This window comes from Ips typographus, linkage group LG2 (genome assembly GCF_016097725.1).
Source record: "Ips typographus isolate SLU linkage group LG2, UJ_Ityp_2.0, whole genome shotgun sequence".
Taxonomy (NCBI): Eukaryota; Metazoa; Arthropoda; class Insecta; order Coleoptera; family Curculionidae; genus Ips; species Ips typographus.
In genome coordinates this window covers 12,320,888-12,336,332 of record NC_138423.1, presented here as the reverse complement: position 1 = coordinate 12,336,332, position 15,445 = coordinate 12,320,888, and the positions used below count along the sequence as shown (strand labels likewise).

General features: G+C 35.4%; 1 protein-coding gene across 2 annotated transcripts in view; it reads left to right on the top strand.

The window, feature by feature from the left end:
- Nucleotides 1-15,445, top strand: part of LOC145725371 (RNA/RNP complex-1-interacting phosphatase) — an 89,374-nt gene that overhangs the window by 38,995 nt on the left and 34,934 nt on the right. The window contains exon 3 of one of the 2 annotated variants that reach the window (XM_081974111.1): nucleotides 4,561-4,595. The exons of the other annotated variant lie outside the window; for it this stretch is intronic. Coding sequence (XP_081830237.1) covers nucleotides 4,561-4,595 — 35 coding nt within the window. The remainder of the gene's footprint in view (nucleotides 1-4,560; nucleotides 4,596-15,445) is intronic. 2 annotated transcript variants of the gene reach the window in all.

The window sequence follows — 15,445 nt, the reverse complement described above, 5'->3', positions numbered from 1 at the left end:
TCTCTTTCTTCTAGTCATATTATATGTACTACAACTTACCGATCATCTGGGTATTCTAATTGTTCTTCAATTGTATGTAATATTTGAAGAACTGTCGGTTTAGTTAACAAAATTGATCCGTTTGAGGATATCACTAATTATTGCCAACCACCTGAACAGGCTGGATTCCGCGAAAGCTTCAGTACAATAGATCATATTCAGTCAATCCGATTATTGATAGAACAATGCAATGAATACAACGAACCACTTCACTTTGCTTTGGTTGACTATAACAATCGTTGGCTTCCGTAGAACTGTGGACTATTTTTGAGGTCTTAAATAATGTCTTGAGGTATAAAGACCTGATTAAAAATATTTCCAACAACGTAACATCAATTATAAATATAGCAGAGGACATAAAAACCAACAAAATCCCTATAAAAAGCTGTTCACTCTTTTGCATTGGAAGATGTTTTCAAGACACTGGAATGGAGCAGAAAAGGCATAACAATGATGGAAAATATCGAAACCTCCTTCGCTTTGCGGACGATGTGGTTCTCATAAGTCAGGATGTTGCAGAATTGCAAGTTATGATGGAAGATCTCAAGATGAAATCAGAGAAAATAGGATTAACTATGAACCTAAGCAAGACAAAAATTATGACTAAAATTTAAAATGTTGCTATACGTCTTGGAGATCACGTCATAGAAAAATGTGAAGAGTATATTTATTTGGGGCAGATTATTAAATTGGGTAACGAAAACCATACCGCTGAAATCAATAGACAAGTGCAGCAAACATGGGCAGCTATAGGAAAACTGTCACATATACTAAAAGATAAAAATATCCCAATTAATCTGAAAAGAAGTACATATTTAATTCCTGTATACTCCCTGTTTCGACTTACAGAATGGAAACAGTCACCCTTACCATTAATTCCGCAAATAAACTTAGAATAACTCAAAAACCCATTGAACGAAAGATGTTGGGAATAAGTCTAGGAGAGGGCCATGTTGAAAACGTAGAGATGAGGAGAAGAACACGAGTCGAGGATGTCACAGTAAGAATAGCTCGGATGAATTGGAGCTGAGTTGGACGTGGACACAGGGCATAGTACAATGGAGACCGCGTCTACGTAAAAAAAGTGCTGGCAGACCGCAGAAATGTTGGCTGGATGATATCAGAGAGAAGGCTGGAGGAAACTGGAATCAAACGGCACAAAACATGAATGAAGTAAGGAGAGGCCTATGTCCAGTAGTAGACCACGAAAAGCTGTTGGCATGGCAAGAAGAAGAAGAATAATAGCAATATATACAATAGAAACAGCTCCAGAGTTAAAAGAAGCAAAATTTAATGAAAACCATTTAAAGCTACGATGAAGAGAATCTAGATGATTTACACAAGATTTTGCACTTATGCTTCTTTGAACTTGGAAGGAGCATGTTCGAAACAGCGCAAAGTTGGTCAATAAGGAACAGCAAATGGTTAGTGGAAAATTGATCAAACCCAAAGCTTATCTCTGTCTGGTTAGATTTTTATTTTTTAATTTAATAAATAAAAAGAAAGCAATTATTAGTATATCAGACAGAATATTCCTGAATTGTCTCATCCAAATAGGCAAAAGCGATAGTTTAAAAATGGTGCTTCAATAGAGATGAACACAAAAGTTTTGCAGAAAGAATTGGAATTGACACAAAAAAGCTAAAATTACAAACAATTCTCATTTTAAATAATTAAATTTTAGTAACAGATGGATCACCATCTAAAACTCATTAAAAACCTCAGAACAATCAATAAGACGTCCTCTGGATCTCCTTTTTCTCAGTTGCTTGCTTCAGGTCAACCAGACTAATAGAAAAGCATGAACTAACTTCTATTAACTATAAACTGTTCTTTAATATAAATTATCGGGGGCAATACCACAAGAGCTCAGATTTAGCCGGATAATTTTTGTGCTTGTCTTAGAACACTTTCTTTGTGGTGTAACTGCACGAGACCTGTTGTAACTAAATTACGAGAGCGTAGCTCGAGTGATTTTGCCAAACAGGTCGAGTTTTGTACCATAAAGAAAGTTTGAGAAGACAAGCGGAAAAATTATCCTGTTCAAAATCTGAGCTCGAATGGTATTTGATAAGACAATTCCATGAATATAATCAATAATATAATAAGACTGCGACTGCCTTGTACTGGCAGAAATACATTTTTCTGGTTCTTTTGATTTTCTGCAGTAGAGCTCTATCCGAAGCGAGCCATAACCAAAACAATACAAACAAAAATCAAAATTGACAGTGCCAGCAAAAATCTCAAGGTGAGACATTGCAACAATAGAAGTGTAGTGAAAATCCGTGGAAACGATGAAATCAACAGCAAAATTTATCCGATTTTTTTATCCGCTAGCAAACTCTCTTCCTTCCTTATTAGCCGATAGCAAACCGTGTTTTGATGACGTATATATGGCATTTTTTGTACTTGAGTGGAATTGTCGGGGGCAATACCACAAGAGCTCAGATTTAGCCGGATAATTTTTGTGCTTGTCTTAGAACACTTTCTTTTTGGTGTAACAGCACGAGACCTGCCAAACAGGTCGAGTTTTGTACCATAAAGAAAGTATGAGAAGACAAGCGGAAAAATTATCCTGTTCAAAATCTGAGCTCGAATGGTATTTGATAAGACAATTCCATGAATATAATCAATAATATAATAAGACTGCGACTGCCTTGTACTGACAGAAATACATTTTTCTGGTTCTTTTGATTTTCTGCAGTAGAACTCTATCCGAAGCGAGCCATAACCAAAACAATACGAACAAAAATCAAAATTGACAGTGCCAGCAAAAATCCTAAGGTGAGACATTGCAACAATAGAAGTGTAGTGAAAATCCGTGGAAACGATGAAATCAACAGCAAAATTTATCCGATTTTTTTATCCGCTAGCAAACTCTCTTCCTTCCTTATTAGCCGATAGCAAACCGTGTTTTGATGACGTATATATGGCATTTTTTGTACATGAGTGGAATTGTCGGGGGCAATACCACAAGAGCTCAGATTTAGCCGGATAATTTTTGTGCTTGTCTTAGAACACTTTCTTTGTGGTGTAACTGCACGAGACCTGTTGTAACTAAATCACGAGAGCGCAGCTCGAGTGATTTTGCCAAACAGGTCGAGTTTTGTACCATAAAGAAAGTATGAGAAGACAAGCGGAAAAATTATCCTGTTCAAAATCTGAGCTCGAATGGTATTTGATAAGACAATTCCATGAATATAATCAATAATATAAAAAGACTGCGAGTTCCTTGTACTGGCAGAAATACATTCTTCTGGTTCTTTTGATTTTCTGCAGTAGAACTCTATCCGAAGCGAGCCATAACCAAAACAATACGAACAAACATCAAAATTGACAGTGCCAGCAAAAATCCCAAGGTAAGACATTGCAACAATAGAAGTGTAGTGAAAATCCGTGGAAACGACGAAATCAACAGCAAAATTTATCCGATTTTTTTATCCGCTAGCAAACTCTCTTCCTTCCTTATTAGCCGATAGCAAACCGTGTTTTGATGACGTATATATGGCATTTTTTGTACATGAGTGGAATTGTCGTAAATAAATAAATTATAACACTCTATTGAATATACAGGGTGTCCAAGAATGTACTGTTTGGGAATCTCCGAATTCGTCTAAATTAGGAAAAAGTTGCACAATTTGAATGCTGTATACACGACGTTTTCGGGAATAGTTTGGTTAATTTTTGAGATATTTTGAAAAAAGTGATCTTTCAGATTTTTTATTTTAGTAAATAATAATATTATTTATGTTATGAGCACTGATCCCAACATTTCGTTTCTTTGAAATCATCAACTTTTTTATATATGGACCGAAAGAAAAACGGTTATGGCATCAAAAAAAGTTTGGAAAAATATAAAAATCCCAGTTGACAGATCTAGCATCAATCAATATTGTCATATTTTTTTAAAAGTTCAAAGTTTTTGACACCAACAGTATTATTGAAAAAAAAAGATTTAACATGCCAACATATCAGTTTATTTTGCATTTCTAAAGCTAGAGCCAGTATAATAAATAACACTTTTTAAAATAAATCTAGGTGCTGATGTATACTAAGAGATATTTAGGGGTTATTGCAGAAGTGTAGTTTAGACTGTGACTTTTTTCACTTGTTTTGTCACTTTCAAACGAAACTCTAGCTCATATTTTGAACGACGACAGTACAAAATGGGAGGGATGTTAGTTCTGTCTGTCAAGTGCAGTTTTTGTCATCTACTAATAAATAGAATATCATAATTTATTAAAAATTGATTTTTTTTTGTCAAAGTGGAAAATAAAATTAGTTTTTAGTGCAAATAATCTGTTTTATTATTTTTGCTCACGCTGTATAGATTACGTCACTGCGATCAGTTTTAAAAAATGCCACTGGTGTGGTGTGTATAATAATTAGTTTCCTAAAAGTGTCTCTCTTGTGTGACGTTTTATAAAATGATTACACATAAATCCTGTATTTACTGCAATATTTTAATATTTTAAGTATATTTGTGTGAATATCTTAATCCCTGTTTTCCAATTATTTCAGGCGTTATGTCAAGCAAACCTGCCAGAAGATAAATGGTGAGTTTTTTTAAAATTAAAATTATAGATGCAATTTAAATATTATGATAATATGCATATAATAATATAATGAAAGTTAAAATATATTTATTAAGTGGAATTATTAACTTTAAGTTAATGAATTTTCGGTTAATACACTTGTAAAATGTCATTCTGAAATTTCCAAAAGCATTTAGGACAAAGTCAATCAAGAGAATAATCAATTATTATGATAGCTATTCAGAATAGTTATTACCATAGTAAATAGACATCTATAATAGCTATATAATGGTTCTGTTTCCTTATTCGTAGCTCACAATGTCCTTTTATTATCGCCTTGTATAATGCTTCAATGATAAATGTCAAAACACCTCGGTGTAAAGTAAAAATTGTGTCAAAATTTAAGTTATTAGTGGATTTTCTACACATTTTGAACTTAACTAGATACCTACAGAGTGGTTTTCTTCATCATTTGGTAGCTTACGATGTGTTTTTAATCATTCTGTATAGTGCTTTAAAATGTTAAAAACCTGTGCTATTTCGTTTTTTTTTTGAAGTTTTGAATAACGGTCAATCAATCTAGTTTATTTTTTACCAACAAGTAATATACCATTCTGTCATAAATTATGCATGTAAATTTCTAAAAAATATGACCGCCTCAATCTATAAAAATCAAATGCTGATAGTAAACCAAAGGACTTATCTGTATCAGATGATCGGAATAAAGTGAAATATCGTGGTTTTATAGGGTAATAAAAATACTTAAAAACCGATTTACAGAAAAAACAAGTGCACGAAAAAAAATCTCCTCAATGCTTTTTATTGTGGATTAAAGGCAATTACACGGCATTTAATATTCATGGAAGCAGCGAAACATCGGCTAATGGAACAGCTTGGAATTGATGCTTGATTAAACGTTTTTAAAATATTACCTGCCCTTTTTCGTAAAAAATGTTAAACGCACGACGACGAGAAAAAGTCAACTGAACCAGATCTGATTAAATTAATATTGCCTGTCCGCTAATTAATTGTGTAATGTATTCCGGATAGATTAAACGTGCAAAAAGAATGGTTTTACAAACGTGTTCGTGTTGCCTTAAAGGTTTTTAACCTAAGTTTACTTTTATCTTGTGAGCTTAGTTAGTATTTAGATACCAATTATTGATGCACTCGGTTTTTTTTTTAATATAGACAAATTTTGCTATAAGCGTGTCTTTTGTCACAATAGTCTTTTTGTCAAAAGACGCTCCTAAGTTGACAAGAATGAATTTTAGTTCAATGTGAAATTTTTTTCACTAAAAATATTTTTACTTATAATTTTTTGCAAGAAAAACGCTCTTTTGAAAAACTTTTTTTACTTCTTTAAATTGTTTTATAACTAACAAAAATTCCATAAAGTGAGGATTTTATAAATACAGAATGTATCACAATGTATAAAAATCGAATATTCTATTTATTGGTCCATTGAGAGTAATTGGTCATACTATATTATATGCGTTACATACGAGGGGTAGACTGTCGATAATTTTTTGTACACCAAAATGCCTTTTTGCATACAAAATACCTTGAAATACCTCACAATGCTTTATTATTGCTCAAAATGCCTCATAGTAATAATGCCTTAAAACTGCCTAAAATGCCTCATATTACCTTGAAATATCTCGTAATGCCTTTAAATTACTTAAACTGCCTCAGAATGCCTTTAAATGTTTACCTACACATTTGTGGCATTTTTAAATTTAGTTACGTTAAAACGTTATTTTGACCCTTGTCAAAATGTCGTAAGGATTAATGAATAAAAAAAATGACTTCCTCAGATTTCCTGATTGCTTTTCCAAATTTTGAAGACCTAAAAGCTTAAAATTCATTTTTTTAAAAGTCACGTGAGTTTTTCGGTTAGGTTAGGTGACACCGTAAAGGTATTTCCAAATTTTTGACACTTGAACACTGTAAAGACTAGTTAACATTGTCAAAAACAGTGACGTGACCTTCAAAACGCAGTTTAAACTTTGGAAAATTGATAAATAAAATTTGGACAGTTGTAAAAACTTAAATTGAAAAATACACGTCACGTGACATGGATAATTCAATTTTTGAGCTTGTAACACTGTAAAGACCAGTTGACATTGTCAAAAAACAGTCACGTGACCTTCAAAACGCAGTTTAAACTTTGGAAAATTGAAAAATAAAATTTGAACAGTTGTAAAAACTTAAATTGCAAAGTACACGTCACGTGACGTTGATAATGCAATTCTGAGCTTGCACCACTGTAAAGGCCAGGTGATAAATGTCAAAATTAATCACGTGATCCCTAAAATGTGGTTTAAACTTTAAAAACTTGGTAAATTAAATTTAGACTATTTTAGACAGTTGTAAAAGCTGAAATTGTAAGAGACACTTCACGTGACTTTGATTATGCAATTTTGGAGCTTGCAACACTGTAAAGTCCAGTTGACACCTGTCAAAAACAGTCACGTGACCTTCACAATATAGTTTAAATGTTGAAAAATTGGTAAATTATTATAATAATTTGTAATGAATATTGTTTCAACTTAATATCATGTAACAAAGATTTTACCATAATAAGTAAATGTGCGGTCAATTTTGTTATATTGATACACTATATTGACTACTGCTTGATCTACTATAATTTATTCCTTAAAATATCTCAAAATTTCCTTTATTTAGGCTTTATTTCGCTCAAAATTCCAATGAAAATATTGCAAAACATTTTGAAATATACAGTCAATGCCTCAAAATTCTATGAAATATAAAATATAATATATACCATAAAAATACCTCAAAATGCCTCGTAATTCCTTGAAATGTCTTGTAATACCTCAAAATGCTTCGTAATACTGGCAAAGTGCCTTATAATACCTGGAATTACCTCGAGTGTGGCAATTATATTGTTGCGAAGCGAACTTTTGATTATTAGTTAGGATTTCTTTAGTTATTTGTTGTTACCCCTGTACGTTGTTACGTTGCTTTGTTTACGTTCTACATTCTTTTGTCTGTGTTCTAGAAAATCCTGGCTCCGTTGCTTATATAGAGAGAGATTTATGTTATAGCTTAATGAGTGTGAGAGAGAAAGTCAATTTCATGAATATTTGGGAACTTTCTAGAAACCATGGAAGCCTATACAGTGCGTTTTTTTTAACGCGCAACATAGGATTTTACGTGTTAAATTTTTAAGCCCATGTTAGACCATTTTATTTTGGAACTACAAGTCTATAACTTGACTGGTGTGGATTTAGTACCCTGAAGCTTAAGTAAGTCTACCAATTTGGTCTAAAAAGTGATTAAAAACTGGAAAAAAAATCATTTTTTTTCGAAAAGATTTTATCGTTCCATACTCCCTGTATGCAGTGTTGTTCCTTGTTGTTTTTATACTGGCAGGGCAGGTAGCAGGTAAAGTGACATATTTTGACTGCATCACGACCCGACATCTTTTGAACGTCAAAAGGGCATTTTATGATTGTTTGGAATACTGTTTGGCTTCAAACGGAGGTCACTTTGAACAATTCACTTATAAAAATACTTCTTTTGTTCTTAACTTTCTTGATATAAAGTTAATGATCACCCTGTTTTACTTTCTACGCCAAATTTTACCTGCTACCTGCCGTGCCAGTATCAAAAACAACAAAGAACAACAATGCATACAGGGAGTATGAAACGATAAAACCTTTTCGAAAAAAGATGATTTTTTGCAAGCTTTTTAACACTTTTTAGGCCGAATTGGTAAACTTACTTAAGCTTCAGGGTACGAAACAGCCACCCGTCAAGTTTTATACTTGTAGTTCCAAAATAACATGGTCTAACATGGGCTTAAAAATTTAACACGTGAAATCCTATGTTGCGCGTTAAAAAAAACGCACTGTATAAGCAGCTGAACCAGGCCTGGTTAGTTAGTTGTTGAGTTGATGGTTGTCAGATAGTTGAAGTTGTCACTCAGTGTCAGTTTATTGTTTGTAATTAATATACAGTGTTGTACAAGAAGTGTGTCATTAAGGAGTACGACGGTACATTTGGTGTCAGAAGTGGGATTGGAGAATCGAAGAAGAGATCCAGAGGAAGACAGAATAAACCGACAAAAGCAGAAGGTGTGTTGAATGCCTGTGAGTGTGAGTACACGACAACAAAGCGCCAAAATGGATGAAGGAATGAAACAACTTATGGAGATGATTCGAGAAATGAAAGCAAGCCAAATAAGTCAAGAGCAGTTCAAAGCAAGCCAAGACCAAATTAAAGACCAGTTTCAACGACAAGATGAAAAATTAGACCGAGTAATAAATGAAATAAAAGGAGAAATGGACAACAGGATGGAAATTTTGGAAGAAAAGGTAAATGAGAAAATAAGCGGTATGGAGGAAACCGTTCAGACCTTGCGAGAGGAATTTGACAAACTACAGGAAAAGTCTTCAAAGCCAACCGTAGTCGCCAGTTCTAGTGTCTGCTCAAATATTAAGCCACCAGTTTTCGACGGTAAGACCTCATGGCAGGTTTACAAAAAACAGTTTGAGGCTGCCGCAGAGGCCAACAATTGGACATCAAGTGACAAAGCCACTGCCTTGGTTTTGTCACTTCGAGAAGAAGCACTGGAGGTTTTGCAGACTTTGGACGAGAGCCAGTACAAAAACTACGACGACTTAATCCAACATTTAGAGATGAGATTTGGAAATAAGCACCTAGAACAAGTATACGAAGCTCAGTTGTCTAGTAGGACCCAAAGAAGCACGGAAACACTTCAGCAGTATGAAGCCGACATTGCTCGATTAGTTTGTCTGGCCTATCCAACGGCCTCTCACGACATTAGAGAGCGAATGGCAGTACGGGCTTTTGTACGAGGTCTTAAAGATTGTGACACAGAGCAAGCAATACGATTAGCGAGATGCCAAACATTGCATGATGCTCTTGCCTACGCTTTGGAGTTTGAGGCGGTCAAGCAAGTATCACGAGGACATACTCGAGTGCGTCAAGTCAGAAGCCTTACACCGGAACCGAGAAACCGATATTCCAATTCAGATCACACAATCACTCAGTCAGACTTGAATCGTCAGCTGGAGACATTTCGAAAAGAACTAATGGGAGCGTTGTTAAGGCAATAATCAAAACCTTCATGTTCTGAATTTAACGCCTTAAATAGAAATTAAGTGCTACGTTTTTAGAATGCATTGTATTAATCTTCCTAAAATGCAAAATCCAGACGCTACGTCATCGAGGCGACTTTCGCACCTCGGTTGCATGTTTTTTCTATTGTGGAGAGTTCGTTAGTATAGACGCGAGAGTCCGGTTCAGTCTTTCGCTAATCGATCACGTTTTGGAAATAAAACATTCATTTTGGAAGTACGCGGAGTGTTTTTATTTTCGTATGTCCATCAAATCTTGTTCAATACAGTCCACAGACGAGCAACCACGAAGTATCGTACAAGCGTTAAATAGAAGAAGTCAGAACAACCGAAACGCTCAAACCACCACGTTTACTCGGTCATTGGAATGCTGGAACTGTGGAGAAAAGGGGCACATTCAATCGCAGTGCCGCAAACCTAGAAGAATGCAAAGACTTCAAGAATATGACTTCCAGATTGAACACAAAAAGGGACGTTTGCACGGAAACGCGGACGCAGTGTCACGAAGACCTTGTGTGGAAGGTTGCAATCACTGTAAACGCCTGGAGATAGCTGAATTTGGAAAGCCTTGTCGAAGGATCGCTCTGAAAAATGACATCGCATGGGATCGGGAAAACTTGGCTGCCGAACAACGAGAAGACCCCGATTTAGGACAGATAATTAACTGGAAAGAGCGTGGAGAAAGACCAAATTGGGAGGAGATTTCCGCTAAGTCTCCAACATTAAAGGGATATTGGGCATTATGGGAGTCCCTTATTATTGATGGAGATTTACTAAAAAGAAAATGGGAAAGTCCGGATGGAAAAGAAGAACGACTACAGGTAGTTCTGCCAAGAAACCGAGTTAGTGACGTACTGAAAGAAGCCCATAATGGAATTGGTGGAGGGCACTTTGGCATCAACAAAACGTTAAATAAAGTTAGGGAAAGGTTCTATTGGCTACAAAGCCGCTCAGATGTAGAAGATTGGTGTCGGCGTTGCGCAGACTGTTTCAGTAGCAAGGGTCCCAAAACTCGGAGCCGAGGATGTATGAAGCAGTATAATGTCGGAGCTCCGTTTGAGAGAATTGCCGTTGATGTAGCTGGACCTTTTCCCAAAACTAATTCCGGAAATCGCTATGTCTTGGTCGCAATGGACTACTTCAGTAAATGGCCAGAAGTGTACGCAATACCAAACCAGGAAGCCGCTACTGTAGCAGAAGTTCTGGTTGACAACTTTTTCTGCAGATTTGGGGTACCGAGGGAGCTGCATTCGGATCAAGGGCGTAATTTCGAATCGGCAGTATTCACGGAAGTGTGTGACCGGTTGGGAATTAGGAAAACCAGAACTACTCCATTACACCCACAGTCAGACGGAATGGTGGAACGTTTCAACCGGACACTAGACAACTACCTAAGGACAGTCGTCGATAACAATCAGACAGATAGGGGGGCAGTGTTGCGAAGCGAACTTTTGATTATTAGTTAGGATTTCTTTAGTTATTTGTTGTTACCCCTGTACGTTGTTACGTTGCTTTGTTTACGTTCTACATTCTTTTGTCTGTGTTCTAGAAAATCCTGGCTCCGTTGCTTATATAGAGAGAGATTTATGTTCTAGCTTAATGAGTGTGAGAGAGAAAGTCAATTTCATGAATATTTGGGAACTTTCTAGAAACCATGGAAGCCTATATAAGCAGCTGAACCAGGCCTGGTTAGTTAGTTGTTGAGTTGATGGTTGTCAGATAGTTGAAGTTGTCACTCAGTGTCAGTTTATTGTTTGTAATCAATATACAGTGTTGTACAAGAAGTGTGTCATTAAGGAGTACGACGGTACAATATTTTGAAAATGCATGTTTTGATTTTTTTCTTGTAGTTCATATTATGTTTTGACTGTTGTAGGGACGCATTTTTGCCCGAATTTTTGACAGTCCTTTTTGAAAACTTACGTGTTGTTAAATTCGACCTTCGGTCTCGTATAACCACTTTCACTTGCGTGCAAACAAGATGTACTTTTTGCACTTGCATAAATAACTATATTTTTTTCGAAATTATCTGTTATTATTTTTGAATAATGAAACCATTCATTTCAAAATTCCAACTTCAACACACTGTAAGTTTTGACTAAAGGTCAAAACACAATAATTATTGCTCAGACTTTATAGATCAAATATTGTGAGATTTTATTGTTGTTTACTGATTCACCCTGTATAATACAACAGTTTTGAAATAATTGTCCTTTTATTTGTACAGGGTGAATTATCAAGAATAGAAAATCTGAACAGTAGAAATACTACGCGTGAAATGGTAACCATTGGGCACAAGGGTCTATGTTAGTTTTTTGGCATTATTCCAACAATATGTGGGTTAGAAACTTGAAATTTTCAAAATGAGGGTTTTTGGTTCTAAATAAGATAATGTATTGCAATTTCCACGTTCCTCAGCGCTACTTACAATCAATTTCACATACCTACTAATGAATTTGAAGAAAATGCCCAAAACAAGATCACCAACTTTTTTATTCTGATACTCAAAGAAACGTTTTATGTGTTCAACACTGATAATACCACGATTTCCGTATTGATTTATTAGAAATAGCCATTTAGTCTCGCATTTAGTAGCTTTACTCTACATATTTCTGGCTTGCTTCTTATTTGTTTCTTGCGCGTAGAAAGTTTGAGAGAGCAAATCCAACCGAAACGTTGAAAAAAATAATTGATGTATATGCCCATTTTTGTTAGGATATTTATCAGCATTCAAACCCAGTGTTCATTGATCAAATGGCGTTTCTTCGGCGACTTTTATGATCAACGAAAGCATAATGAATAAAAAAATTGGCGATATAAATAAACAGACAGGAAGAGAAAGTTCAATAATTTTAGGAAGACAATTCGATTCATATTTTGCGCGATACATGTTGTGTGGGCACGCTTTCAAGATATCAACTTTTAACGTCGTATCTTTTTACACAATCAAAATTTATGGGTATTTTTAAAAACTGACACATTTTTCACGGTTAAAAGGAATTATAACAGGACGTAAACATGATCCATAAAGGCGAGTGACAGTTTCCTTATGAACCATTAAATAGATACATCAATTTTTAATTAAGCGTCCGGACAGATGACATTTGGGCACAAAGCGACCGCGCCGCCGAAAATTTCTTTTGCAATTAAATTCTGAAAAATCGGCCATAAATTCCGACCGGTCGGCCACATTGCAGATGGCCTCTGGACAAAACAATGGCAGAAAAACAATTGCCGACGCGCGTGGGCTACTACAATAATCGATTCATCAGTTTATCACCAGGCCTGCCAACTGCTTCTGTCATGGTGGCGGCGAGATCGTACTTTGCACTTACAAAGATGTTTTACACGGTTGGTAACAGTGATTGCTGCTTCTTGATCTAGAAGAATAATGTGCTGCCTACTTATCACCACTCATCGGGTCATACGTTATATATTGGTCATCACTAGTCATCAGGATTTCCTGACCTAAGTCCATGCGATTTGTTTTTATATGATCGTGAAGCTACGTATTTAGTGATTCAATTAAACCCACTGTTTACGTTTATATCGAGCAAATTGAATTCGCTTATTCAATCCGATCATGTACGCGGATTAACGATTCGGATTGAATAGTCAATCCTAAAAAATAACAGGATTGAAATGCTCAATCCGATTGTAACGGTGACGTTCGTGCCATGGATGTCAGATGTAAACAGGATTGACTTGATAGTGACACATTAGTTTGAGGGACGGTTGTCATTTGAGTTTTGTTTTCCTTAATGCAAAACAGATTTGGGGCGTTGTTGATTTACCGATAAGGTAGGTTTTTTATAAGTAAAATACATACCTATACCTATTTCTGTAACATTTGTGACACTGCTGATAGATAACAATTACGAATATGTTGGCATCTCTTTGTGCTAGAGTAGTGATCTTTTTTCGATCCAATACGCATCCAATAATCCAAAATTATCAATTGTAAGTAAAACACGATAAATACTGGATTGAATAATCCTTAATTCAATCCGCTTTGTCGATCGGATTAACAGCCTACGATATAAACGTAGTCGAGTCTTTTCTGAAGATGAAGACATTATGTGCCAAAACGTGATAGAAAGGTTATGAAGTAAACGCAGCCAATTCTGACAGATGCTCTATTAGAAACCGTCAGTTGACTTAGTATACAGGGTGATTCCAAAGTTGGGGCTTTTCGTTCACCTGCGAATAGGGCTTCAAAAAATTTTTTTTTCGTTTGGCGCTTTTTTGAAATATGAATAATAACGAAGATACGGAGTGTCAAAGTTTTATTAGTTTTTCAACGTTTTTCTTTTAGTGAAGCAATAAAATAAGAGCTTTCTAAAGAAGTTTCTAAAATATCAGAAACTGTACATCCTTCACGGATTAATGTTCTTCAAAGAGTTAGAAAAGCTGTTAAAATGTTCCAGAAGTCTACACTGATCCAAAACTATTTAAACGATAAAAATTATACAAATTAACAACATAATTTCAAAAAGTAAAAATAACGGATCAGTAGCTAGTTCATTGATCCGTTTTCATTCAGCAGAGGCAACAAAGATGAGTACAGGACACTAAACATGGCAGCCCAAAGAAGAATTAAGAAATCAAAAGAGGAATATCTAGCAGGTCAATGTGAGGAAATAGAAATAGTAGAAAATAAATTTAACAGCTTTTACATGTACACAAACATAAAGGAAAATGTCGAGGAAAATGTAAAAGTTGGATATACCAGGATCAAAGCAGCTAGTAATATAATCAAGGATACAAATGGGCGTATAATAACTGTCGTGAAGGACAAACTTAAAAGGTGGAAAGAGTACTGGTCGGAACTGTTCAAGGACTGGAAATCCGGTCTGGATCAAGCAGTTTGCACTTAGAAATATTAAAATCAGAAATAGTATAAAACAAATGTAACTCAGTAAAGCTTCTGGTCCTGATAAGATACCCATAGAGCTTAACTCTTTGATGATTATGTAATTGATATTCTTCTGGACCTCTTTAACTGCATTTGTGATAGAGGAGCAATTCCGAAACAATGGCTTTCATCCATTTTTGCCCATACCCAAGAAATCGAACCCAAGAGTTTCCGATTACCAAACCATTGCACTAATAAGCCACACCTTGAAGTTGTTTTTAAAGATCCTTTACAAAAGAATTTACAGAAGACTAGAGGCAGTCATATCTAAGCAATGCATAATTTTGATTCCGCGAATGACTTGGAACACAAGAAGCGCTTTTTGGGATAACGTTCTTTTCCAGCGCTGTCTCGATATAAACCAAGAAATGTATGCATGTTACATCGATTTGATAAGGGGAAACATGACAAGCTACATCAGCAGAAATATTGACTCTTCTCGTTCTATCACCGCTTCTATTTAACCTCTATCGCGAAGCTATTTTTAGAGAAGCCCTAGAACATGAATTAGTAGAAATAGTTATAAATAGAGAACTAATTAATAATATAATGTATGCTGATGACACCGCCTTGTTAACGAGCAATTTTGAAGACACACAACACCTTTCAGGGAAATTAAACGACCAATGTAACGAGTATGAACTAAACATTAACTTTAAGAAAACCAAGTTAATGGTAGTTACAAAATTCCCACAAGATCTAAACCATGCGGACCTGACGGTGGCAAACACCACGATGGAGAATGTAAAAATCTAGGCATTTGAATAGAACAGTCGGGTGACCAAACAAGAGAGATAAGAACGAGGATAGCGATATCCAGGTTAACA